This window comes from Ixodes scapularis, unplaced genomic scaffold (genome assembly GCF_016920785.2).
Source record: "Ixodes scapularis isolate PalLabHiFi unplaced genomic scaffold, ASM1692078v2 PGA_scaffold11__112_contigs__length_91849675, whole genome shotgun sequence".
Classification (NCBI taxonomy): domain Eukaryota; kingdom Metazoa; phylum Arthropoda; class Arachnida; order Ixodida; family Ixodidae; genus Ixodes; species Ixodes scapularis.
In genome coordinates this window covers 62,022,155-62,049,429 of record NW_024609837.1, presented here as the reverse complement: position 1 = coordinate 62,049,429, position 27,275 = coordinate 62,022,155, and the positions used below count along the sequence as shown (strand labels likewise).

At 43.4% G+C, this 27,275-nt stretch overlaps 1 protein-coding gene across 1 annotated transcript in view; it reads right to left on the bottom strand.

Moving 5' to 3' along the window:
• The window catches only part of LOC120846796 (snake venom 5'-nucleotidase), a 29,538-nt gene extending 5,012 nt beyond the window's left edge, over window positions 1-24,526 (bottom strand). The window contains exons 1-7 of the mRNA XM_040218673.3: window positions 24,293-24,526; window positions 21,706-21,843; window positions 14,009-14,234; window positions 10,545-10,730; window positions 10,271-10,471; window positions 7,071-7,331; window positions 583-735 (exon numbers count right to left, since the gene is read on the bottom strand). Of these exons, the coding sequence (XP_040074607.1) occupies window positions 583-735; window positions 7,071-7,331; window positions 10,271-10,471; window positions 10,545-10,730; window positions 14,009-14,234; window positions 21,706-21,843; window positions 24,293-24,514 (1,387 nt within the window). The 5' untranslated portion in view covers window positions 24,515-24,526. The remainder of the gene's footprint in view (window positions 1-582; window positions 736-7,070; window positions 7,332-10,270; window positions 10,472-10,544; window positions 10,731-14,008; window positions 14,235-21,705; window positions 21,844-24,292) is intronic.
• Window positions 24,527-27,275: the final 2,749 nt, after the last annotated feature.

Here is a 27,275-nt window from a genome sequence, read left to right as displayed (position 1 = left end):
GTAAGACAAACCTGTCCAGAACGCGGAACTCTGCAGCAGCTTAAAGGTTTTAATACATCGTGCAAGCTAAATGTATATGAAGGTTTCCTGGGGAAATAAAACATTGGGGATCGGCTCGCAACCGAGTCCTCCAGCGCGCTTTCTGCTCATCATACATCTTTGTCTTGATAAAGTTTTTTGCCCAGCCCTATGGCCGCACATAAAGGTCACTGAATTATTTGCAAGAAAAGCTCATCCAGAAATATAAAAATATATAATCCAAAAGTTTTGATAAAAATAACCAAATAAAAAAGATTAAATTACTCTAACAATTTAATTGTTGTGGAAGATGTGTCTGTGGCTGATCGCTGACTGATAAATATAAAATCTCAAGTAACGCTAAAGGAACATTAACGCTGCTTCGGTAAATTTTCAAGGCGGAAACGAATCTGAGCAACTCGTCAAATTTTGACCATTTAACGAGTAACGTTTTTTTTACTACCTACTTTCAGTAACTGTCAATAGACCGAACGCTATACACCGAAAACTGGCAACTCTATAGTTATGTGTAGTTTTAATTGCATTTTATTTGTTGATACTTACCTGAAACCTGAAGAAATTCTCCTCTCCTGTTTAGGTAACTGAATCTTTCAACTGAATGTTCAAACATCTGTTTTAAGGCAGTACCATTCAGTGTTACTGTGGTAATGGTTTGACCAAATGGTGCAGTTGTGAGTATGTCCCCCATAGTTATGGCTGTAATAAAAAGATTAGAATCTTTGAGAGAAATGAAAATCAGGCCACAATTTATAGTGTTTGACATTAAATGCGTAAATACTGAGATAACTGCAACTGGGCATGTGTCAAGAATTTTGTAATTTCTGTCATATGTGTATTGTACTATATTTCACGCTACGTGGATCATAAAAATGATATGGGAGGTATTTCTGTTTTACATTACAGATGAAGTAAACAATTCAAGGTTTTATTTTTGTTTACTTAAATTATTTTTCGGCACACATCTGTCAGCCATAGCAGCAGGTATGGTTACGGAGAATTGTGAGTTTATTTTACGCGCCACATGATCCTACGAGCGCAACATTAATGACCTCAACAAAGTCGTGAAGTAGCGGCAGGTTTTTAATTTCAACTAATGGGGAGTTTCTGTCGTGAAATGTCAGAGGGAAAAATAATTCTTGAAAATATCATGCTTTTTTGGGTGTTCTTGTTTTTGTATTGTTCCTTCCTAGATAAACTCTTTTCGCATTTTATGCGCATGCTATGTGCATTCATTGTTAAATACTGATTTGTTAGCTGCGACGCTCTTAGAGTAATAAGAGTTGTACTCCAATGAAAAATGTCGTTAACAAATTGTTGTGTTTTTGTTGTGTTTGTTTTTGCTTTGTATTGCGCTACATATTATGCATAAATATCGTCCTGCTTATGGTCCATGCAACGCCTGCAGTGTTGCTAAATAAAAATATATTAGGTTTTTTGCTCTTGAATGAATAACCTGAGAAAACTGGTTGTTGACATTTCGATATATCGTAATCTAATTTCTGAGACACGGACGAGAAATGACTACAAAATGAGACGTCTTATACGTTATTATATTTGTTGGGTCTGAAGCTCTTTATTGTGTAGTTTCTAAAGATGCTCGCCTGCATACTTTTGGTTCTTAGAAATCGATATGTCACCAGAAAAAACGTCTAACCTCGCGAAAGTTTGGAATCGTAGGTTCATGCCTTGGCCCTAATACGGTTTCGCACATAGACGTTAGTAGTACCTGCGTACTTTTCTTCAAAGTTTCTAAGGCCTTCGTTGGGCTCGCCACGAATTGCCAAAGTGCCATACTTGAGCTAAATATTCCACGTATAAACAGAAGCAGCAGTGAAGCCTTAGTCTGGCACATCTTCGGCAATTTAGGCCTCAAGTTGCCACATAAAAGCTAAACTGCCAGAAGTGATGCCTAACTCTTGCCTTTGTCTGGCGATTTAGGCCATGAGACGCCAGACTAGAAGCTGAACTACAAGCTGTGAAGCATAACTTGGACATTGGTTGGGCGAATTAGGGTCAAGATTTCCAGACTCTGACTGAAGCAGCTCATGTTTGGCTCTACTTTGGATTCTTTGGCTTGTTAAGACCCTAAATGTCTAGACATCGTTTACATTTTGGCCCAAAGGACTGTGTTACTGAGCTTTAATATTAAAAAAAAATACTATTTACAAATAATATAAATGCCTCGGTTTATTTAGCTTTCTTTTTGTCTCCGCTGGCTGAATATCTGCTTGTAGTCGTAAAATTTGCAAGGATAGCCTAAATCTAAGGATATTTTATATATATTTCACATCCTGAATTCAAAGCTATCGATTTTGTTGATTACTACTGCTGCAGATGGGAATGAGATTATGCTATAGTATTATAGGATAGGCCGTATAAAGTTTTTATATCACGTTCTTCATCTCGGCTGTCTGCGGATTTAAATGTGTGCGTAAGTGTAGAATGTCTGTGCCTATCTTTCTGAACAGTCTCATCTAAATACGGGTTCTCGATCAGTTTGCTCGTCTTCATCGCGCCAAGGTATTCGTTGTGGCCAACAAATCAGATGATGTTTTCATTTACAGTATATATATATATAAATATATATATATATATATATACTGTATATTTTATTTATTTATTTATTCAGTTTTTTTACGTCCGCTGCTTTTCGTCGAGCCGGCTACTCCCGGGCTCTTTTAACCGCGGCCAGGCGTTCCATATTTGCTGCTTCTTCCTGTATCTTGCCTATTTTAGGATCTGCTTTGTTATGTCTTCCCACATGTGGCGTTGTCTCCTTCTTTCTCTTACTTTACTCTTGTGCCTCCACTAATGTCTTCGCGAGTGAAAGTTTACTGCACGAGTCTAGCGCAGTCATAAGCTCGCGTGGATCCCGTCCCTGCCCTTTGTACACACCGCCCGTCGCAACTACCCATTGAATGATTAGTGAGGTCTTCGGACCAATACCCGGAGCGGCCTTTCGGTTGCACCGGTGTGTTGTAAAGATGACCAAACTTGATCAGTTAGAGGAAGTAAAAGTCATAACACTGTCGGACACTGTTAGCGCGAACATGGCGTCGATTAATTGATCGCTAACAGTTCGTAATATTCCGTTTTTTGCTCTTGTAAGAAACAACATAAATTTCGGAACCAAATTTCCGTGTTTAGAGGCTCATTATGAGACTGATCTTATTACAATCAACGACAATATTACGTTTCTTTATTAAGCCGAGGAGAAATAAATGAATGCGGTATATTTAAAGGTGGTTCTCAGAACGAAAGGAAAATAAAGGAATGCGGACTCCGAATCAAGAGCATATGTTCCCGACCTCTAATTGGTAGTAGTATTGTACCATCGTCTTATATTCTCCTTCCGGGGAATCATAAATATTCTGAAGTTGTTTCCTTTAAATACATTTCTCAGCATTTTGTTTAAAACATATGAGAGAGGGCGCAAAGGGCGAATGTCCCAAAATGCTTTGGCTGCATAAACGCAATCTGCGGGAGGACGAAAAGCGTGCACTCCGCGTTATAAATAGTTCAAGTATAGATATTGTTCCTTATCGCCAACGTTATTGGTGCCCCCGTTCTATGCCGCGTTCCTTAAGTAAACAGTGATTATTCACTTTTCGCGTGAACCGTGGGAAAAAAATTTGCGTTCTTTTTTATAGCTTTAAGAATACATATACAGCTTGTTTAAATAATCCTGGTCATATAATGCAAACTTATATTTCTGTTTAATGAGGCTTCGTAGTTGACGTTTTATACCTTTTGGTGAGAATAAGAGCAGAGCATAATTACGGTGACTGATTCTGTGGTGCATCGCGAGTAAGACCCAGTTGCAGCCATTAGTCGCTCGACTCGTTCGTTTTAATCATGGTTCCCGACTGACCGAGACCCGTGCTCTTTCAAACCGCGCGCTCTCACCACGTGAGGACCGCGCTCTTCCCAACATGCCCCGCCATCTGCTATAGCATAAGCAGATACGTCACATCTTCCCCTCACTTGGCTGTGATCCCGTATCTTGTGGGCGGTCTTCGCTTCCGCGTTCCTACCCGGATGGGCATAGACACAAGTTCGGACACTTCGTGACATTCTGCACTTATCGCTTCAGCTGGTATCTCTTCAGCTTGAGCGTCCAAGCCCCAGGCAGCTGAGGGTGTATCACTCGACCGACGCGTCAGAAGACGGAACTTGCCCGTCTTCTGTCTGGTTTATTCATGACCGCGAAACCAGGGCTCTGTGATGACCCCCGATATCCAAGTTCGTCCACTTGGGAATTTCAGAACCCATACGGATTGTCCTACCATAAACTGACGTGGATTTTTGGTTGTCGCTGGTACCTCGTCCTTTGGTACGCGTATCAGTCTCTCAAGGGGAGATGGCAGCTCTCGTGCAAACATCATCCACGCTGCTGTATTGCCTGTCGCCGTTTGCACTGTGGTATGTTGCTTGTAGAGGAACCGTGGTAGAAAGCACTTAAAGTCCTCCTATTCTATTTTAGCAAGCGCCTGCTTCAGCTGCTGCACCATCCGTTCCGCTTGACCGTTTGTTGCGGGGTGGTACGGCGCACTTGTGACCGCCAAAACTCCATTTAGGCGGTAAAATGTCCTTATCTCATTGGAATCAAAAGCCGACCCATCATTCAATAACACTTTTCGTGGTACACCAAACGTCGCAAAAACGTTGCGTAACTCGCAGATAACGCATGCTGAGGTCATACTCAAAATAGCCCATACTTCAACCCATTTAGTGAACGCATCCACAATGACCAGGAACTCTTTTCCGTCCACCGGTTCCGCATAGTCTACATGAAGGATGTCCCACCGAGTTGACGGTCGTTCCCATGTTGGGCTGCTTCCTTTGGATATTGCCTTCTGGTGTCGCTGACACGTGTCGCACTGGGCCACACAGGACTCAATCTCTTTGCCGATCCCCGATTACCACAGGTAACTTCGGACGCAAGCCTTCATGGCGAACACTCCTCTGTGTCCTGCATGTACCAAGGCTAACGCCTCTGATCTCATAGAAGTGGGAATTACGATGCGCGATCCCCAAGATCAGGCAACCTCGGTGTATCGATAGTTTCGTGGACTTCATCTTGTAAGCTGTGAAACGCTCGCCAGCTAGCTTCTTGACCTCTCCACTCTTGACTGCTTGTAGAGCTTCAGAAAGCGTGGGGTCCACAGCAGCCTGGTCTGCTAGGCCTTTAGCTGTCATGGGAGGCTTAGTCAATGCTTCCAGCATAAGAACGTCCCCTGGCGGTCGCGGTTCATCTTCACTTTCTCTTGATGGTAGTCTGCTGAACGCGTCTGCGTTTTGGTTGTGTTTCCCTGCTCTGCAGATGAGTTCGTAGTCGTATGCAGCTAATTTCACACACCATCGTGTCATGCCTCGGTGACAGAACCGCTGGCACTGAAGCTTTCGGACCCATAATCCCCAGCAAAGGCTCGATGCTCGGTGGTTACTGCCACGTGACGTGCGGCAAGATATCGGTGCAAACGTTGCATGGCAAACACAATCGCCAGTCCCCGATGCAATTGCGAATAGTTCTTTTCCGCGTCTCTTAAGGACGAGGTACCAGCGACAACCGAAAATCCACGTCAGTTTATGGTAGGACAGTCCGTATGGGTTCTGAGGTTCCCAAGTGGACGAACTTGGATGTCGGGGATTATCACAGAGCGCCTGGGTACGCGGTCATGGATAATCCAGACAGAAGACGGACAAGTTCGACGGCACAGGGACCACATATGACCAAGGCTATTGGCTGCGCGTCGGTCAAGTGATACACCCTCAGCAGCCTGGGGCTTGGACGTTCAGGCCGATGAGGTACAAGCTGAGGCGATAAGTGCAGAAAGTCACGAAGTGTCCGAACCTGTGGCTATGCCCATCCGGGTGGGAACGCGGAAGCGAAGACCGCCCACAAGATATGGGATCACAGCCAAGTGAGGGGAAGATGTGATGTACCTGCTTATACTATAGCAAATGGCGGGACATGTTGGAAAGCTCGTGGTCCTCACGTGGAGTGAGCGCGCGGTTTGAAAGAGCACGGGTCTCTCGGTCAGTGGGGTGCCATGATTAAAACGAACGAGTTGAGCGACTAACGGCCGCAACTGGGTTCTACTCGCGATACACCACAGATTCCACTTACGATCGTAGTGCTTAAGAAAAATGGGCGTATTCATTATTTAGAAATAAATCTACATGACATAACTTTGATTTCAACCTCGCAACGTATGGATATAAGAAAATGTTTGCCTTTGAATGCCCCTGGTAAATTACAGGGTGTCTCAAATAGCAGCCAGGCTCTTTAAATCGGCCGCAAATATCGGTCTTTTAACCTACTGCGCTACGATCTTGTGCAGCATCGCCCACAGCTGGTGCATTTTGTTTTTAGAATTTACAGAGACCGAACTTATTTGAGGAAGAGTCTTGAAAAATAAAGAAAAAGGCTTAACTCCTATGGAAACGCAGCGAAGCCATCGGTCTTCACACAATAAAGCGCTCTATTGTTTGAAGACATGTGGCTTCGTGTTCGCGCTAACAATGTCCGTCAGTGCAAATAAATACATGTACGAAGCGGTTTTAGCTCTGTTTTCAGTAAAATTAATTTAAAATAAATACGTCACAATTGATTAATTATTTTGTCTCCCTGACTGAGAAATGTTCCAAGCTAGCTAGTACGCACGAAGTATTCCAGATATTTGCTCTTATAATCGAGCGCAGGGAGGAAATGCACTTGTTTTTTTCCCATAAAAATGCATTACCGGAAGTCAATTTCCGACTGGTTGCTTTCTGCTTCAATTGGCCGCAGCACACTAGCGCCAGTTGAACCTCTAGCGTACATTCTAATAACTATACCGCTCCAAAGGATTTTAGTTTTTCTTCAGTCGGACTTAAAGTAAATCGGAGGATAGAGGAGCCGCCGCTTTACGAAATCAGCTTTGCACTTTGCTTAATCTACAGCGACAATAGCAGGGGCGCCGTCCGGGTTGAAAGACATACAATGGTTTTTACTACTGCAATTCTATCGCACGACTGCTTCAACTTACGTCCTTGTGGGAATGGAGCTCTGATGGTTCCCCCGTTTATTATCGCCGCATTCACCTCTGACCAAAGATCTGGAGAAGGCGTGTTCATATCCGCATAGTGGGCGAAGTAGGCATCGGCCATCATATTGCCGAGGTTGCACTCCCGGACTCGGCATATATCATCATGTTGTTCGAGCAACACTTTGGACCAACCAACTGCTTTATTTATTACCTTAGTGGCATTTTTCTTGAACGGTTCAATAACTTTAAGCATATCTTCATCTGTAAGAAATTCAAAGAACGAATTCACCAAGTATCCGAAACGACGACTACACTTAATTTTTCTCAGAAATAGCAGCCTTAAGTTTTACAATACTGGTAATGTAATAAAGCTTGATGTCATAGTGCACATATTTATGTTTCTCATTCATCTTGTTATTTTTCACATGAAGTAATATTAATAATGTAATTTGAACTAGTATCGGTATTCTCCGTCAGCTTGCTTCTTGTGATTATGACAGCATCCACGACAGGGATGGGCAAAATACATGCAAATATGTATTGAAATACAAATAAAAAATACTTTGTCAAAAATGTATTTAATTACAAATCTAATTACATTTCGAAAAAAACATTTAGGTACAAGATACAAATACAAGCAAATGCATTTGGTCTCCTCCAAATACTTTTCCAAATACATTCCTCAACATCTGCGTCAGCGACTTCAGGGCACCTGCAACGGGTTTCAGGGTATCTCATTTTAATTTTGCATCGCACACTCGGGAGTTAGTGTGCGAGGCTCTAGTAACGTAATAGAAATATAATCACAAAAAAATCTAATCAGCTTGGACGGAATAGGTGAAAAATGTACAGGGCTTCAAGTACCTTTTTTTGTCGATTACATTTTGGTATAGACCAACAAAGAACCGAGACGACCAAGACGCGCAGCACTAGCTAGAGAATTTTTTATTGTAGCAATTCGCACCAGTTACGAAAATCTGGACGACCCGCGCATTTAGAATGTTCCAGGCAAAAATATGGATGGAAATCAGGCTGGAAAGCATCACAAGTTGTCACAGGCACTTGTTTAGCCAGTCTGCCTGTGAACGTCGATTTCGTCACTATTCTTGCCTTGGACTAGCACACGTGTGAGACAGATGAAACCGGTTTTGGAGCAATTTTTGGAGCAGAAAAATCTGGATTTTGGAGCAGCTTAGGAGCACAAAATTCTCGTTTGGAGCAGCAGTTTACGCATTTTGGAGCAACTTCGAAGCACAAAAGTCCCCCATTTGGAGCAGATTAGGAGCAGAAAATGTTAGAGCAGCTAATCAGAAATTTAAATAATAAAAAATCTTATATAAATCACATAAATCAGATTTTTGTTTTTTAATCGTTATTTTGTCCACCCTGGTTCCAATAGGTCATCAGCGCCGATACGCACCAAGATAAAATAATAAAAAAAAACTGAAAAGGCAAACGCGAGTTTTATGCGCATAGATGAGGACAAGAAACACAGGCTTGCTGCAAAGTTGGGTGGGCACCAGGTTTAAAGTGGTGATTCGAGAGCATGAACAAAGAAGCACGGTTTACTACAACCAGATATCGATCGGACGCTCGTAGAAAGCACGTGCAGATAGAAAGAAAAAAACTCCCCACAAAAGTTAGTCGCAAGGTAAATAGGGAATTGGTAGAAAACCTTTGAGCACCACATTCGCGCTAAATACGGGTGTGTGACCGATTTATTCGATTGCTCACGCACTGGAAGCACGTGTGTGATAACCGAAAGTACTCACGGCGACGGCGTCGTTTATTTTGACGAGATTACGGACATGAATGAACAATCACACAATGGAGGCGCTCGGTAGCAATTTTAAGAAAAGGTTTACTCTCAAAACGAAAGAAATTCTTAGGTTTGCTCATCTTGATAGCCTGTGCGTCGTACCTCTTGCGGCCAGACAGCGAGACCGCATGACAGCGCACCGTTAGCATGCAGTCACAAATGAGTGAAATAACAGCGGAAAGTAGTAGGAAAATCGGGAAAAGACCACGTATCATAGGTATAGAACGGTACTCCAGCTGAAATCTTCGAATCCGACGGTTGCTTGCGCCAAGCTGTACCCGAGCCGTGTGGTTTACTACGGCAATTGAATTTTGCCAACCAAGCTCTCGCTTCCCGCGAAGCCTAGCGTCGCGGCAAACTTTTTTTCAGTTTTTGAGTAACTTTGGCGCAGTGTGGCGCAACTTTGACCGATTTCGCGTTTTTGGCGCAACTAAGCGCGAAAAATTGGGTTTGTATCAAAATGGCGCAATTGGCGCCGATATCACACTCCGGCAGTAGCACCGTAATCACAGTCACTAAACGCTCGTGCTTGATTGAGAGGCACTGCATTCGGTGCAGAACGTAGTTTTCTTCCTGCTTTAGACACGTCTTAGGATGAGCAAAATGAATCGTGACAATAAATTTGAGGAATGTATTTTCGCCCACAAAATTGTATTTAACTACAATTGTATTTGAAATACCCACGTTTAAGTATTTAAATACACATGTCAAATACATTACCCAATTTGTAATTAAATACAAATGCAAAATACACAAAGTATTTGAAATACGTATTTCAAATACTTGTATTTGAAATACTGCCCATCCCTGATCCACGATATACCAAAATTAACAGTGGCATACGATACCCTCTGTTCAGAAAAATTAGTCACCACAAACAAATATGTCTACTTGCAGACGTTTTGCATATTTCTTGGTTAAAACATTTCCCACAACTGTCTTTATTGTATTTCTAAGTGTTTTTACAGAAATATACCTCATAATATCTACGCGGAAAAGGACGCAGTCTCTATTTACTACTTCGAAACTATGAGGATATCAATATATTACAAACAATACATTGAATATAACAAAATTTACAAAATTGACTGTCACGCTATAGCTTGACTTTTCGAATACGTATTTAAGATATAAACAGCGCACAGGCAAAGAATATATAAAAACATAGAGCGCTTACTGCCAACGGAAGTCAGCGATTTTTGTTCCTTTCCTCTGTGCCTTTGCGCTGTTTTAATGTGATGTCTTTATACCAGCTAGCTCAACTCTCCACATTACCGTACTCCTTTGATTTATACAAGTTTATCCAAGTCTGAAGTTTGTTTTTTTTTTCTTCTGAAGAGCGACGAATATGTCTTTACCTTTTTAATATTATTTAACTTACCTTCCTTTACTGTTGAGTCTAGAAGAATTGGGTTTCCGGTCCCACGAAGGACATTTCCATCCTTGTCAAACGCAACCTGTAAAAATCCCAGGAACTTTCCGTGGTAGTAAGCTTGAACTACGAGTCCTTTAGAACCATCAGTTTTATTTACGACTGTGGGATAATCGCCTTCTGGGGTATTTTCTTTTGGAAATCCAGTGCCTGAGAGGAATGATTTAAAAGTAAGCATATTAGAACGCATTATTAAAATATAATAATTGCTCGTTCAAATTACCGTGGTAAAGGAAAGTATTTGTGTGTCCACCAACAATCACGTCCAAGTCATTTACTTGTTTCATAATTTCCAGCTCTCGTAGATAGCCACAATGGGTAATGGCTACGATAACATTCACTCCTTGATTCTTGAGGTACGCGATTTCGCTTTCAAAGCTTTTGATTTCGTCATAAAATATGACATTCCCTGCAAAACAACGCAAGTAAATTAAACAATTAGGAGGATGTAGCTCATCACATCTGGTGCGACAAAGTATATGCATTGCAGTGTAATAGAATACATCATCTAATAATCAAATTCCAACTAAAACGTTGAGAACTGACGAGTTCAGCTCACGAATCTTAGCAGAAAATTACATGGTATGTATTGAGAGGAAAAATCTATCTATTTGTCGTACTCAATATATTTCCTGGGTATGTAAGGTATGCTAGATTGAACGTACGCCGCGTGGTATTTTACACTTGTAGCAACATGATTGAATTCTCGTGAAAGCGTTTGAGAATTGTTGCAGTGGTGGTTTCGTAATAATCAAGCTTAGTTCGAGCCAATTTAAACCTGAGCGCTTGACTATATATAATTACTCCGCGAGCGCATATGATACCGCGGCCATAAAGAACTCTCAGATTCCCTGCTGTACTTCATGTGTATGTCGACGTTAACGCAAAATTAAAAACTGCTATATCAAGACATTTAGGCAAATACTTTCAGTACATTAGAAAACACATATTACCGCTTCACATCATTTCGTGTCAACAACAGCGTCAGTCAACACAGCTTACTGTATAAGCTTGCTTACAACATTGCGAGTGGACATCCTTTTGAACATCCTGAAAAAGTATAATTTTTCTTGCAGCATGAGTTCTGTCTATACAATAAAACAAATTGAGCTAGGCAAGTGATGAGACAAACACTGAATAGAATAACAACGTGAAGTCACCCTGAACGTGACGCTTCTGATACCCAAGTTATCCCAGGTGTATGACTGAGGGCTTGATTTATTAGAGAACGCAAATTTTGGGAGGCGCGATTCGGGAAGGGGGGGGGGGGGGGGGGGGGGGGATCGAGGCTTGGGTGAACAGCATCTAGTGTTTCACGCCTCCTCGGATATTTGCTCGGCTTACGGCCCTACAGGAACCACACTATCTTCACGTGTGCTTCTGCGCGAGATTTTAGTCAAGGGCCAACGCTTTCAGCGCTCACAATCGTGTTACTTCGTATTCAGCATCTAAACTGTTTTTAAGAACCAATACTACCAATCATCATGTCGCCGCCGTCCTCCGGGGGAGTCGCCGTCATGGTATAATGTACCGTCAACCTTGCTCGGTTTACTCTCACGATTCGTCTTTTCTCAAATAATCAAAGAGCGCGAAAGTCGTATCCTGCTTGCGAAAAATGCAGACGCTCAAATAGGCCAATCAACGCCGTGAATTTACTTCGTGGTTTTACTCCATGAGGAAGTCCCAATACGCCGCCCGACCCATGCACATATTTTACCACCGAGTACAATTTCATCTGCTGAGGAGCCTTTTCTGCCATTACAGTCTCTACGTCGAACAAAGAACAGAAATCAGCGCAACGGGTCCCCCGTGTCACAAGCAAATCCTACCAAGAACGAGGCCAGACGTACCCGAAACATGAGACTTATTGTCGGAGCTGCGAAGGGGAACAGCGGCTAACGGACCCGAGGAACCCGGTGCGAACGCAAGAGGTTTTACGAAAGCACAACAAAGCCTGCCGTGAAGCGGATACCTTCATATACTAGCGACGACCACCTAAACTGCAAAAAATATCCCACTATGTAACAAGCTGAACCAACCTGCATTTCAGCGACAAGCCATGATAGCCCGAACCCAGAACCCCCGCCTTGAGCCGACCACCAGGGTCGGCTCACGCTGGTGGTTCTGGTGGTCTCGGTTGCCTTGAGCCGACCACCAAGGCAACTGAGACCACCCTGAAGACATTCACTGAACAAGTGGTACAAGCCACTCGGTCCCACAACCCATGTCGACGTAAGTGACTCAAGTCAACATCGTCGCTACGGCCCTGTTAAGAAGGGTGAGTTACCCACCTCTTCCAACACCCCCTCCGCCAGCTCCCATACCCACGACACTACGCAAAATGGTCAACGGCCGCCATCATATAAACAGGCGCTAGAGGGAGGCTGGAGACAAATATTATTTAACCACACAAAATAAAACACGTGCTACGAAGGAAGGCAGCCGCAGTAGAAAAACACCAACAAAGACACACAGCCTACATCATTAGACCCCCCCCCCCACCGCCCTCCCACAAACAGGCTCCAAGAGAAATAGCTGGGACACTTCCACGAATGTGCGAGTATCTAGAACCCTCTTTACTCACAACTACATTTTGCAGAAATTATTACAATAACGAATGCCGGCTATATTGCGACACGAGCCCCTTAATGATGTCGCGTTCATACAATTTAATTATTTATGTGTGAGTCAGCGCTGTCTAGCTGTGTCTTTCTTGATGAGGTCCCTAGTCCTTCGCGTTGTTTTAATTTTCAGGGTTTCTTACCCTTCCGTGAGTTTGAATAGCATCCTTTTTATCCAACGCCTATTGATAAAACATTTTGCATAAACTCCGAGGTGAACTGAATGTACAGAGTGTCACAAAAAAAATTTGCAGCTTTTTTTGGTTTCTTTTTTTAACCGCAAAAATAAACTAGGCATAGCCTAACGCTCATTATCCGCCCAAAGGCAGCGCTAGAGGTCATAACCGGATGCCAAAGTTTCAGCCCGGAGGGACACCTTACTCAAAAGTTATAAGTGATTTTCTGAAAATTTCAGGGGGAAAATGTAGCCCATTTTTGCTTGTTTTCGGTTTCTGGTGTTATAGAGCCCCATGTACTTGAAAACTACGTCGGCCGGATTTTCCCATTGAGCTCTTTAGAAAATCACTTATAACTTTTTAATAAGGTAGCGGATCGGACTGGAACTTTGGCATCTGGTTGTTACCTCTAGCGCTACCTTTGTTGGGCAAAGAATGAGCGCTAGGCAATGCCTATATTAGTTTTGCAAAAAAAAAAAAACTTTTTTTTGTGACGCTTTGTAGAAAATATCGAGGTACCGATAAATGCAGACAAACATCATGTATTCGTCATCTTTACGAATAAAATAAGAAAAAGCCTTGAGGCGAATGTTGGGCTAAGCCAAGTGGAAAAGTGTTACGTTTTGTTTCTTGTTGTAGAGTCATTGCAAAACCGGACTCGAATAATCTTTCATATACTAATTTAGAGTTAATAACATCGAATCAAAAATTATTATCATGAAGTACACGCTGTCGCGTACTCTTATCGCGCATTCAGGCTCGTTTACTTAGGTTTCATTGTCACAGAAAGTAGAAACAGAGTGCAGAGGCTGAACGCATAATTTTAAGGGAACGTGACACGGCCGGAACATTAGAGTATTAATTTCGGAGAAATTTAAGGTGCTTCTCACCTGGACTTGAGAGTTCTTTTGTTTGGGGAAGGACCGCCCCAATGATTCCGACTTTTCTTTGGTTCACTTGTATTATCACACTTGTTTGGATGGGCTTGTCTTTAAGGTACGGTTCCTGGCTGAAATTAGTATTGGTGCTCACAACGCTTATATTCGCAGCTTTCATGCTTTCTAAAAAAGGGGCCAGTCCTTTGGGTCCATCGTCGAATTCGTGATTGCCGAGGCACTGAAACAAACGGGTTTTTTTATTTGACAAAATTGAAGCGGCCGTTTCCTTACCCACATTATAATAATTTTGGGGAAATTGTTGAAACGCAGAGGTAGCACCTTTAATTTCCAGGATGGATAAAGTGTCACAGTTGACATTCATGAGTTAACTATTTAGATTAAACAGCTCATATTAAAATTAAAATAACCTCAATGATTGGTTCACAATTTCAGTACAATGGATTTACAGAAACACACAATATGAACGACTAAGCATGCTAAGAATGATTTCTTAGCATGCTTAGCCTTTCATATTGTGTAGAGTGGCTGAGAAATACAGAAAGTATGAATCAGACATGGGTCGTTCTTTTTAAGTGCTTGGTTGTCAGTTAAAACTTCGCTTGCCTACTTCCTGCTTGTGATCATGGTTTTATTTTTTATATAGTTCGCTGTAACATAAAAAAACTGCAGGAAAGGTTTCGCCCCAAAAAAATTGAACGCTAAGCTTGATGCCCAATTCACTGAGGAACGTTGGGAACTAACCGCAGCGTTATTTTTCTTTGTCCTAATATTGTGAAGACGCACTGACGTGTGAACCACTTTTAAATTATGTTTAAATAGTGGCGCTTGTGTACAAGGAGATGTGCTGTCACTTTCTTTTGGGAAATGAGAGGTTAAAGCCTCCATTTTGTAAGTGTTAGGTTGTAAGAGACGATTTTAACCAGGATAGCTATTCTGGAGGTGTCCTTTCTGCATCCAAGCAATATCGTGCAGCTTATATATCTTGATTATCAAAAGTTTAGTAACTACCCTTCAGTAAGCACGTAAAATATCATGCAACTATTTATAGGACTTGAAGGTTATGCTGGGTTTCACATGAAATGTAAAAGTCCAACTTGAAAGGTTTTTACGATGGGAGAACAAATTTGGTGGCACCATGTTTAGCCGGACAGTGTGAAGATGCGTTCATTTGCTGTGTCTAAGCATGCAGCAGTAGGGTCTTGCTAAAACTAATTTTTACGGGTTTAGAAAATAAAGTGTGAAATTTAAGATATATATATATATATATATATATATATATATATATACATATGTATATATACATATGTATATATACATATATGTATATACCAGGTGTTTTTGCGAAGACTTTCAAAAATCCTAAAAATTAAGGCGTTTGAGAAAAAATAATCTGTCTTCGGGAACATACTACCAGCCACGGCGGACGTCAGAAATTGCCAAAAACATGCTAAGTAGCCAGCTAATTAACTAAACTTGGTTAATTAACTTTTTAATTAGTGGAAATAGGCATATGGTTTCAATTAGAAAGTTGCTGAGCGTTATCGAAAACCACTCAAACAGTCATTTTCAGAAAGACTGAGCGCGTGAGAAGAGTAGTAGCGCGCTAAAGTTACCACTCGTGGAGCAGGTACAAGGCTAGCGGTTGTGGTAAGGTGCCCGCGCGATTTTTTCGCCTCTTATCTAGCCCCAGCCTTGTACCTGCTCCACGAGTGGTAACTTTAGTGCGCTACTACTCTTCTCACACGCTCAAAGTCTGTCTGAAAATGACTGTTTGAGTGGTTTTCAATATCGCTCAGCAACTTTCTAATTGAAACCAAATGTCTATTTCGACTAATTAAAAAGTTAATTAACATACTTTAATTAATTAGCTGGCTAATTAGTATGTCTTTCGCAATTCCTGACGTCCGCCGTAGTTGATAGTTTGTTCCCGAATGCAGTTTTTTTTTTCTTTCAAACGCAATAATTTTCAGGATTTTCGAAAGTCTCCGCAAAAAACACCCGGTATATATTGTAACGGACAAGGAAAAGGAAGAAAAGAAAAAGAAGAAGACGAGGTCGTGTGGAGAACGGGGGACTGAATTATGGGTTGCCCGTTTAGCCCATGAACTGAGACTCCCGCAACATTTGGTGGCAGCGGTGGGATTACGAAATGACAACCCAATCGGAGGCAAGTGGCGTCATCTCAACTTCAGCGGCAATGCAAATCACGGAGCGGTTAGCTAATCTACTCGCCGAAAGGAGTGCTACGGACATTGTGAACCCGCTTGGAACCCTCGACGATCGCCTCGCAACCCGTCTGTCTCTGCTGGAATCTGCGGTCGAACGTCAGGTTGCCGATGTAGGGCAACGCCTCAATGATGACCTTTCGTCCGTGGAATCTCGAATTCGACTGCCTGTGCACCACGGACTGCCACTCAAGCTGCCGACATTCGATGGGCAGTCGTCTTGGCAAGCCTTCATCATCCAATTCGAAACGGTTGCAGACGTTTACGGGTTCGACTCAACGTCCAGAGCTCGGGCAATGGTGGCCCAGTTAAGGGGGAGCGCTGCTGAATGTTTTGAGAGCATGTCTGCCACAAATCGTTCCTCATATCAGCTACTCATAGAAGCTCTAAAGTCCCGCTTTGGTGATGAACATCTCCAGCAATTTCACCTGACTGCTTTAAAGCACCACCGCCAAGGCACGGACACACTGCAGGAGCTAGCTGACGTAATCCAGCGGATGGCGAGAAGAGCGCTCGTCGGATGTACGGAAGTCGACGTGGAGCAGATAGCAACCACTGCTTTCATCGACGCAATCGAAGACACCAACATCCAGCTTCTTGTGCGACTCGCCCACCCAACCACGACTCGTGCAGCACTGACTCGCGCACTCGAAGTTCAAGCAGCCAACAAAGCAATGGACATGGTGTCGGCATCTGAAATCCAGCTTTCGCGGGTGGCTCACCGATCGTCTCCGGTACGTTCAAGTAAACGTCGTTGCTTCACGTGTTGTGACATTGAGCCCTTAGCTCGGTCCTGCCCAAATCACTTGGCCCCGTGCAAAACGCAACCTATACCAACGCCAAACGTTTCAAGTGACAGTGAGCCTGGCAAGGTTGAGTCTCATGTAGTGCATCATGTTCCTCTGGTGACAACGCCACTGCGCACCTCACCAACGCCGTGTCTTTCAGTTCATCTTCATGAGTTGGGACAACATGTGAATGCTATCGTGGACTACGGAGCTGCAGTAAGTCTAATCGATTATGCATTACTGCAATCAGCGAAGTGCACCACGCCCAAAACACTTCCTGGTACCGTCTGTCTTATATCAGCCGACGGTTCTACAATCGAACAAGAAGGACAGATCTCGTTGACTGTAGAAACCTTAGGAACAACAGTCAACCTCCCCTTTGTAATTGTGCGCAAGTTACAATGGTCAATGATACTCGGCCGTGACTGGTGTTCAAACGTCCAACTCTCCCTATCGTTTCGAGGAGGTGAACATTGTTTGTCAGCCGTACCAACTTTCAGTACTGGCGATCAGTCCAGTTGTTCTGCGACAGAGAGGCCCCAAGGACATAGCAGGAGAAGCAAAGAAGCAATTTCCTGGAATTTTGAGAGCTTATTCGATGGATTTGTCCTAGCGTGGTCCAGCTTGAAAAACCTTACGAAGACCGCTGCAGCCCAAGTGTGTTCTACCGTCGCAACTGCTACGACACTTGTGTCTGCACTAATGGCACCGATGGTCAATCGAAAACCACAGAAGGTCTTCCGTATGGTCGCAGCATCGGACATCGTTGTACCTAAGTTATCTGCAGTTTGGGCTGCAGCAATAATTCCAGGTTCAATGACGTCAAGAGATATCCTAGTTGAATCACTGCTACAATCTCGTCCTGGGGTGGAGTTTGCTATACCTCGCTGCCTTGTTTCCTGCGAGAAGGGGAGTTTGATGCTTCCCGTTTTAAACCTGACGAACGGTGACCTGCTCCTGAAATCGGGTGAAGACTTCGGACCTGTGACATTTGCCCTCTCACATGCCACTGTCGCAACAATTAGTGCGGCACCAAAGATGTCTGTCCCGCAAGATTGCCTTGAAAAAGCTAGTGACCTTCCGTGGTCGGAATTTAATTTCGGCCACAACTTAACAGAACAACAAAAGACACAGATACAAGAACTGCTCTTGGACTTTCGGCAGTGCATTGCTATTACACCAGAAGAGCTAGGGTGCACACCACTTGTGCGCCACACCATCAATACTGGTGATCACGCTCCAGTACATCACAATCCAAGACGTGTTTCGATGAGAGAACGGGAGGAGATAAACCGCCAGGTAGACGACATGACATCATAACTAGCTCCAACAGTCCTTGGTCGTCGCCAGTTGTCCTGGTTAGGAAAAAAGACGGTTCTACAAGATTCTGCGTGGACTACCGGAAACTTAACAGCATAACAAAACCAGACGTGTATCCTTTGCCACGGCTTGATGATGCCCTTGATCGCCTTCATGGTGCCAGCTACTTTACTACTCTGGATCTCATGTCCGGAGATTGGCAAGTGGAGCTGGAGCTGAAAGATTCCGAAAAAACTGCCTTTGTGACTCCTGACGGATTGTTCCAGTTTAACCGTCTTCCATTCGGACTCTGCAATGCACCTGCGACCTTCCAACGCCTCATGGATAGGGTGCTTGGACACCTGAAGTGGACGATGGCGTTAGCTTATCTTGATGATGTCATCGTATACGCTGACACCTTTGAAGAACACCAGCACCGTCTGCGTCTGGTGCTGAATGCCCTCACCAATGCGCATCTCCGTCTGAAACCATCGAAATGCTTCTTCGGATGCAGCACAGTCATTTACTTAGGGCATGTTGTCAGCAAAGAGGGTATTCGCCCGGATCCAACCAAGTTGGCAGCGCTAGCCAATATTCCTGAACTCACCACCACAAAGCAGTTGAAAAGCTGTTTAGGCTTTGCGTCCTATTTTCGTCGATTCGTAAGAAACTTCTCTCTCAGAGCTGCTCCACTGACTGAGCTTCTTAAAATAGACACCAAGTGGCGTTGGTCCGCAAAAGAACAAGCTTCTTTTGCTGATATCAAAAGGGCACTTCTTGAACCACCAACCCTGGCCCATTTTTCAGAACAAGCACCGACGTTCATTCACACTGATGCCAGTGGCGAAGGGCTTGGCGCTGTTCTTCTCCAGAGAGACAATGCAGGAGTAGAACATCCCGTCATATACGCAAGCCGCAAACTCAGCGAACCAGAAAGTCGATGTCATTCTTCAGAACTCGAGTGCCTCGCTGTTGTTTGGGCAGTGGAAAAGTTCCGTCCATACATCTACGGAAAGCATTTTACAGTCGTGACAGATAACACTTCTCTCCGTTGGCTTCAGTCAAAAAACGATCTAAATCCGAAATTGACTCGGTGGGCAATGAAACTGAAAGAGTTAGACTTCTCGATTATTCATAGAAGTGGGAAACAGCACCAAGACGCCGACTTCCTCTCACGGCACCCCATCGAAGACGCCAGAGTTGCTCCTGTACTCGCACTCCTAGATTTGCAGTCAGCACAAGCAGAAGAATGTGACACATTCAACATAATCCAGTTGCTTTCTTACGAAGTGAACGGGGGACCGCGACTTTCGGAACGTCGCTTACGGCGTCTACGAGCGTACTACCAGCTTTGGGACGGTCTGCTGTGTCATCGAGCACATCCCTCAGGAGCGTGGCTTCATGTAGTTCCCCCCAAAATGCGTCGGAACGTTCTTGAGATGTGCCATGATGCTCCAACTGCGGGTCATATCGGGCAACACCGGACGCTCGACAAAGTCGCCAAGAGATTTTGGTGGCCGCACCTCAGGACGGATCTCCGACAGTACGTCGCGTCTTGCGCAACATGCCAACTGCGGAAAACACCACCGCACCCGGCGAAGACCGAGCTACAGCAAATACCACCTCCAGGCAGCCCGTTTGAGGTAGTTGGAATTGATCACCTGGGGCCGTTTCCAAAATCTGATGATGGAAACAAGTACGTCATTGTCGCAACGGACTACCTGACGAAGTGGGTCGAAGTGGAGGCGGTTCCCGATACTTCAGCTGTGCATCTCGTCGCCTTCGTCAACAAACACCTTGTATTGAGGCATGGTACACCCCGCCGGATAATATCTGACAGGGGAACGTCATTTATGTCCCGTACTTTCAGTTGTGCTTTGCGAGACTACGGAATTGAACATGCGGCCGCTTCACCCTACCATCCTCAAACGAATGGCCTAGTAGAGCGTACCAACCGCAGCATTGGAGATATATTAGCTGCGTTCGTCAATAAATCTCACAAGAACTGGGACACATTCATTGGTACAGCGGCGTTCGCTTTGAACACTTCACAACAGAAAGTGACCGCCAAATCTCCATTTGAGCTTGTTTACGGAAGACTCCCGACGCTTCCGCAGGAATCATCGATGGGCGCTGCATGGACGCGTCGGGCGCGAGAGTACGAAGAGAACTTCGCTGAACGACTAAGTGAAGCCAGAAAACTGGCTCGGCTGGCTATTCTAAATAAGCAATCAAAGTTGGCCGAATGTCACAACAGAGAAACCTCATTGCCGTCGTTTTCACCAGGTGATGTGGTGCTTCTTCGAAGGAATCTAAGATGTCCACAGCACTCGGAAAAGCTTTTGCCCAGGTACTGTGGACCTTTCAAGATTAGCAGGCAACTTGGACCCGTAACATACCGTCTCGAACACCTTGACAGCCTGCCTCAGCGTGGGCGACGCCGCACTTTGGCAGCCCATTCAAGCCATCTGAAACTTTGTCACACGTGGTGACTATCTTAGCATCGTCCGGGACGGACTTCCGAACGGGGAGGGGCGAGTGTAACGGACAAGGAAAGTGAAAAAAAGAAAAAGAAGAAGACGAGGTCGTGTGGAGAACGGGGGACTGAATTATGGGTTGCCCGTTTAGCCCATGAACTGAGACTCCCGCAACAATATATATATATATATATATACCTGCAAAAATAAATAACATTCGTGAGCAAATTGATAGCGCTTCAAAATTAACATGCGTTTCTTGAGAAGTAAAAATTTAACCTTGCAACATTCTTGTTTTGTTTTGTTTTATTATTGAAAAGTATTGATTACAACTTCCAATAGTATAGATTGCCATTTTTTTATTTGCTTTAATATAGTGATTTTATTGAGCCAAACACACAAAAAAAACAGAACTGTAGTTACAAAATACTACACAATATCTGAGAAAGTACCTCTCGACTTTTCAGCGTTTATGTCAGGCGACATTGACCACTATATTTTCAACGCTTAGCGGTTAAGGAGCAATTCTGTGGCAGTGGCCGTTTAGCAAAGCCCTGTTTATTTAAAAAGCAAATTGTCCATTCTCGGATTATTTAGTGATAGTATGCCCACACAATCGAAAGTGATATAGATCAAGGTATAAAATTTATATTAGTATATTTTATTATGTACCTTGAGAAAAAATCCCCTTATTATGAAAATACTCTTCGGGAAATTACGGTTAGAAAAACAAACATTGGTGAAGTTTACAAAAGCACACCCAAAGCACAGCAAAGTTAACACCCAACCGGTGTTATGAGCTGCATAAACGTTCACATTCATTTTGTGATTCCATAAAGCAACTTTTATCTTTGTGAGTTTCGGCGGACACATAGTTATATAATGCTATTTTGGCTTACCACATGATCATACTTCATTTCGGTCATCATTGCAGAAACCATTTTGTGTTTCAAAATCGTGTAGTAGGGAGTCCCCTGGAAGAAATCTCCGCCGTTCATGAAGAGAGAATCAGGGTGTTTCTTTTTGAGTTCTTTGACCTGTATAAGTAATAAGAAAATGCGAAATATTCATCTGAAATTATTGATACACTGTATAAAATCGCCGATATCTTCTTCCTTTAAAGTATGTCCAGGGTGTTCCACTGAATTATCTTACCTTTGCAAGTAGTGCGACCGTTACTTATAAACTGTCATCGCTCATTGGTACTTAGGCTAGGTGGACCCGGCCCTGAAGAAATGTGTGTCAGAGTGATCTTATACTGACGGGAACGTTTTTATCTCCTCAAAATGTTATACGCCACCTCAACTATTTTACTTCACGCAGAGGCGGTGGCACTCAGGTGCATTTCCAGTCTGGGGTGTCGGCGGAAGTCGCCATGCGGGACGACCATTGCTGTGTTGCTTTGAAAAACAAAAAACACACTAAAACCTGCCTTCCTGTCAAAACGCCGGCACTGGTGGCTGCACCAAAAGAGCAAGTAAATATGGTCAAGATGCGTTTTTTACCTGTCCGGTTCGTACGAGAAGTTGGATAGATCCCGTGAAAGGGGAAAACGAGACGCCGTCGGACCACGATTGCTTGTTCGGGAAGCGCTTTGCTTTCAATTCACGGAGACTTGGGGTCGTGAGAGTTTTTTTTTATAAGACTGCTGACTAAGCGAGTTGGTAGTTCATGTCGAATAATGTAACAACACACAACAAGGGAAACACTCGCAAACACAGACACACCAAAAAAATATACACTAACTCGGCGCTGACTCACAACTCCTGGATTTGTATTGTCTTCTTCTATGCAAAAGTACCCACCTCCTCTTTTTTTATGTCTTAAGAACAAAATGACGACCTCAAATACAAATAAAAAATAAAAATAAAAAAACACAATACAGTCTAGGAATTACTTAAAAATAAATATTAAAAAGTAAAAAGTAAATAACAATAAAGAATTCTCACTGCTGGTGCCTAAAAGAACTTTTGGTTAAACACTCCAGATCTCTTTGTGAGAGAGTTAAAGGTGGCCTGCTGACACACTTGTCAATGTGCCCTTCGATGCTTGCTGCCTCGATAATCTCCTTGGTGAGCTGCTTGGGGCTCCTTCCCAGCACAGTGCAGTTGCTCAAAGGAGCCGAACACCCACATTCCCTACAGTGTACTCCGAAATGTCCAGAGTTGGCGTTGACGGCGTTGCTGGCATGCTCCCGAAGGTGGTCATTTGCACACCGACCTGTCTGTCTTATGTACACTCGGCCACAGGAAAGTCCGAAATAAAAAAAAAATAAACTTTAGCTTTTTTATGTTTTATTCATGCTGTTAAAATTTTCAGGTAAACAACTATTCGATACGTCACTAAAGCAAATCTCGTATGGGTTGTAGTGAAAAAACCTATTTAATTTATGTTTCGCAAATGCAAAGACTTTCCACAAAACATTTCATATATTAAAATAATTATTAACATGATGGCAAAAACGGTTGACGTTAATGATTGTGTATAAAACTGAACCTAAACAAATCACATTTACTGCTTTAAACACCTTCGTGCAAATTAAAATCATTCCTACAGTGTAAAGGTCTGGAAGAATCAGTGTTTCAATCAATTTGAGATCTAGTTCTTGACGAGGTTCATTTTTTTTATTAACATTAAAAGTAAACATAGTTTAAATCTACTACTAATAAAACAAGTTGTAACCCATGGAGGTATTACATCTTTCATAGCGATAGTGCTGCCTGATACTGACATAAGCAAAGTATTTGTAATTACCCATATATTATTTGTTTTTTCCTCTGTACATCCTGCAGCTAACTTCCCGTTTTATATAGAATGTTCGACCATTAAACTATGTAAATTGCTCAGTTGGCAATGTAACTACATGTGAAAGTCGGCAGATCCGAAAATTTAAGAGCACAAACGGGCGAACTCTGCCCTTTTTACAACAGTCACATAATTCAGTTGAGGGGTAGAAGACTGAAACACTCCACGCTCTCTTTAACATTAGTAGTATGTAGTTTAGAGAAATATGTCAAATAATTTCGAAATGACTGTTCGTAATATGCTTGCAATTTGACGAGATTATTACGAGATGGATTGAATTTTTTTTGTGCTTTTTTCAAAAGTTTTTTGCCCAACCCAGATTTAACTCTAAAGCACGTCATTCCAACACATAATTTCGATTGGTGGCACATGAATTCTGCGATAACCATGTGCAGTAAGTTTCCTCGGCAGTAAAAACGTAACATTGAAGGAAAATATTAAATTAAGCAAGTAAAGCCATTTGAGCGCTAACTTGAACTTTACAAAGAACAAACTACAACCATACCTTTGTCTAGAACAAGAAACGGCGCAAAAAAAAGGAGGAGTAGAAGAAGTAAACGGGCCAAGCGCTTGTCCCGTCCACTTCTTATACTCGTCTTTGTGTGTTTATTTTTTCTTTTTTTTTTTTGCTGTTTTCTTTTACAATTATGAATCAACTCGCCTTTATCCCCACCTTCATACCTTTGTGACGATCCTGGCAACTCCTCCAACACATGTTTTGTTTGCCTTGTCTCTAGCCGAGCAAACGCCTCCATACTTGCTGGTCTCTTCAATGTGCGAGTGAACGTCGTTCGTGTGTAGAATGGTAAGCGTAAACGACCCGTCGTCCGAGCCTAACAAGACGCTCACATTGCAAGCCAGAAGAATTGCAATCAACCGCCATGTTTTTAGAAAGGCGAACATCGCAGCTGCTACCTGTAACGAGAGAGCAATCGGAAAAGTACGTGGCATTTTATGCATGAGCCCATGGAAGCGTACATGCTCTCTGTGATGCTCAACAAAGGAAAGTCATAGAATAAAAAAGTAATTCCTAAAGGTCGCGGTCCTTTCACAATTTAGTGGAGTGACCGGTTTCGCCAAGACGCCGCGCGCCAACAAAGAAAAATCGTGGATCTGTGAGCGCATTTTTGATTCTTTGCTAATTTATAGGAGATTGCGGATGAATACAGGACAAGGGTCCGTTAAATATAAATGACGTCTTTTGAAATATTTTTTGTGTGGTCGAAATTCAGTCTAAATTTGTGAACCCCGAGTGTAGACGAAGAAAATATTGTTAACGAATATAGCCCCCCCCCCCCCCCCCCCCCACAACTCGATTTTTGGTATCAGCTGTTATATCAATGATCCCGTTAAAAGACACCAACAGGAAATGTGTGCCTTCGGCCTATTTTAAGTACTAAAGACAAAGATCATCAATAACATAGGTGACAGAAATGAGATATCTAGACTTATTCCAACCTTAAGCTGACAGTGCGGTTGGAGCCGCTCAATCGACGGACCAATTAACATCCTCCCATTTGTCCCCTAGCACCGCTCTGTGCGCGTGGGCATACCCGGGAGCGAGATCACGTGGTACAGGTTAGAGGACATGTGACTGGCCCAACGAGGACGTAGCTTCTCTCTGAGTGAGCAGGGTAGATAAATGTCGGAATACATTTTAAAGAAGCATCTATACTAAAATGTTTACCATCTATGTCGACCATGTACTGTATGTACATTTAGAAGAGGTAAACACAAAGAGGGTACATGGTCGATATAGTTCATAGCAGCGTCTTGCTATGTTCCCACTACGGACGCCAAGTGCTGATCTTTCATAACACGCGCAAACACAGGCGGAAGGAGCGAAACGATTTCGTTCAGACTACAGTCAATCGTGGTCTGGACGAATTCCTTTCTCTTGTTTGCTTAGGTGTGCGTAAGTTAGGAAAGACGGGCGTCTTGCATCCGTAGAGTGAACATAGCATAAGTAGGATTTTATCGACTTTGGTTTTAGTTTGCAAAAACTTTGTACTTTAAGTCAAACCAAAAAACGATACGCTTCTGCGTTCTAGGCAAACGCACATTAGAGCTCAAAAAAAGGAAAAAAAAGTTTTTTAAAGACAATGAAGAATAGTTTTTTTTCTTTCATGTTATTATGTATCGTGCTTACACAACTCTTTTTCATATCGATAATTATTATGCTCCTAATGCAAATCAACGATAGTATAGGCCCAAAGAGAATGCGAATACCAAGGCGTGTCTTTCGAATGCCCGGCCTCGAGCATGCGCTGTATGCCGCTGGGAATTGACTGCGCGCACAGACTTGAAAAGCACGAAACGCCGAAGTGTTGTGCAAACTGTAGACCAGGGGTCTCAAACACGCGGCACGCCCGCCTCATGCAGCCCACGACTCGATGGGACGTGCCCCGCAGGCAACAGGCTGCGAGTCCCGGTTCCCATGTCTTGAGCACTAGAAATGGCGTGCTCCATAGTAATCTCATCTCATCCATTCAGTCTCGCTGTAAAAGTAGCTCTAGTATTTTCACCTTTTTACATAGGTTATACGTATCTGCGTTTATTTTCCCTCTGTTTCGCTTTATTTTTACCTTCACAGCTTTTGTAATGTACAACAATGCCACTACTAGGCTGCAAGCGTGAACTCTTTGTTAAAGAATGCATCTCGTCTGCGCGAACTCTCGTTCAGCATGAGCAACTGACAAAGATAAAGATACGAGCTCGGGATTCTCGCCTTCAAAAAATATCACCATTAATATACCAGTATTTTTTTCTAAGTGTTGTAATAAAATCGTCAGAAAAGCAAGAACTGTTATATTAACTGATTACTTTTTAAAGACATGTTGAGCCAGATTAATTCTTAAGTCAAGTGAGCAACGGGAACGACAGCGTACTGGCTCTCTTGTTATGTTACAAATGCCAGCACGTTGACGGGGCAGTGTCATATTGATTATTGCTACCACATCAGTGGGAGGGGGGGGGGCACAAAGTAGTCATTCAAACAAATCAAATCTAAAGATGGCACTGGCAGAACTGAGTTTACAAACATCATAGAGCACGAGGTCTCTTCTCTTTTAAACATTTTGAACCCTTTCCTTCCTTTCCCTCCCCCGTTTAACGTTGGCCCTCGGGTTTTCCAGTAAGGACTATCTGGCCCCCCCACTCAAATGAGTTTGAGACCACTGTTGTAGGCGCTTTCAGGCAGCTGCGCATGGGCGCCGCCGTATCCGTCCTCCAGCCTTTGGTTTCCTCTTTTTCCGTTCGCTTCACTCCATCATACCAAAGCATGACAGGTAATTGCCACTTTAGGTGCTACGGTGTCTTTCTTCTCCCCAGCAGGCATTTGTTAAGGCTCGTCAACGCCCGCTTCAGTGGCTCGGTACCTCGGTGAGACAAGAGAAGGTCGGCCATGGCGGCTCAACTTGGCGCGTGTTTAAAGCGTCTATACTCCGTTCGCCCTTAAGCTGAGACTGGAAGCACCGCCTTCAGCGCGAGCTCGATGGCTTCCGCTGTGCTTTGGTTGCGCGTGCCTGAACGTTCACACTTGTGCAAGCAAGGACAGAAAGCTCGTGCTGAAGGCGGAGATTCTCGCCTCAGCTTAAGGATGAACGGAGTATTGGCGACGTGCGCGACCAAAAGCGTCGCTGTGGTCGGCCTTCCACGATTGGCC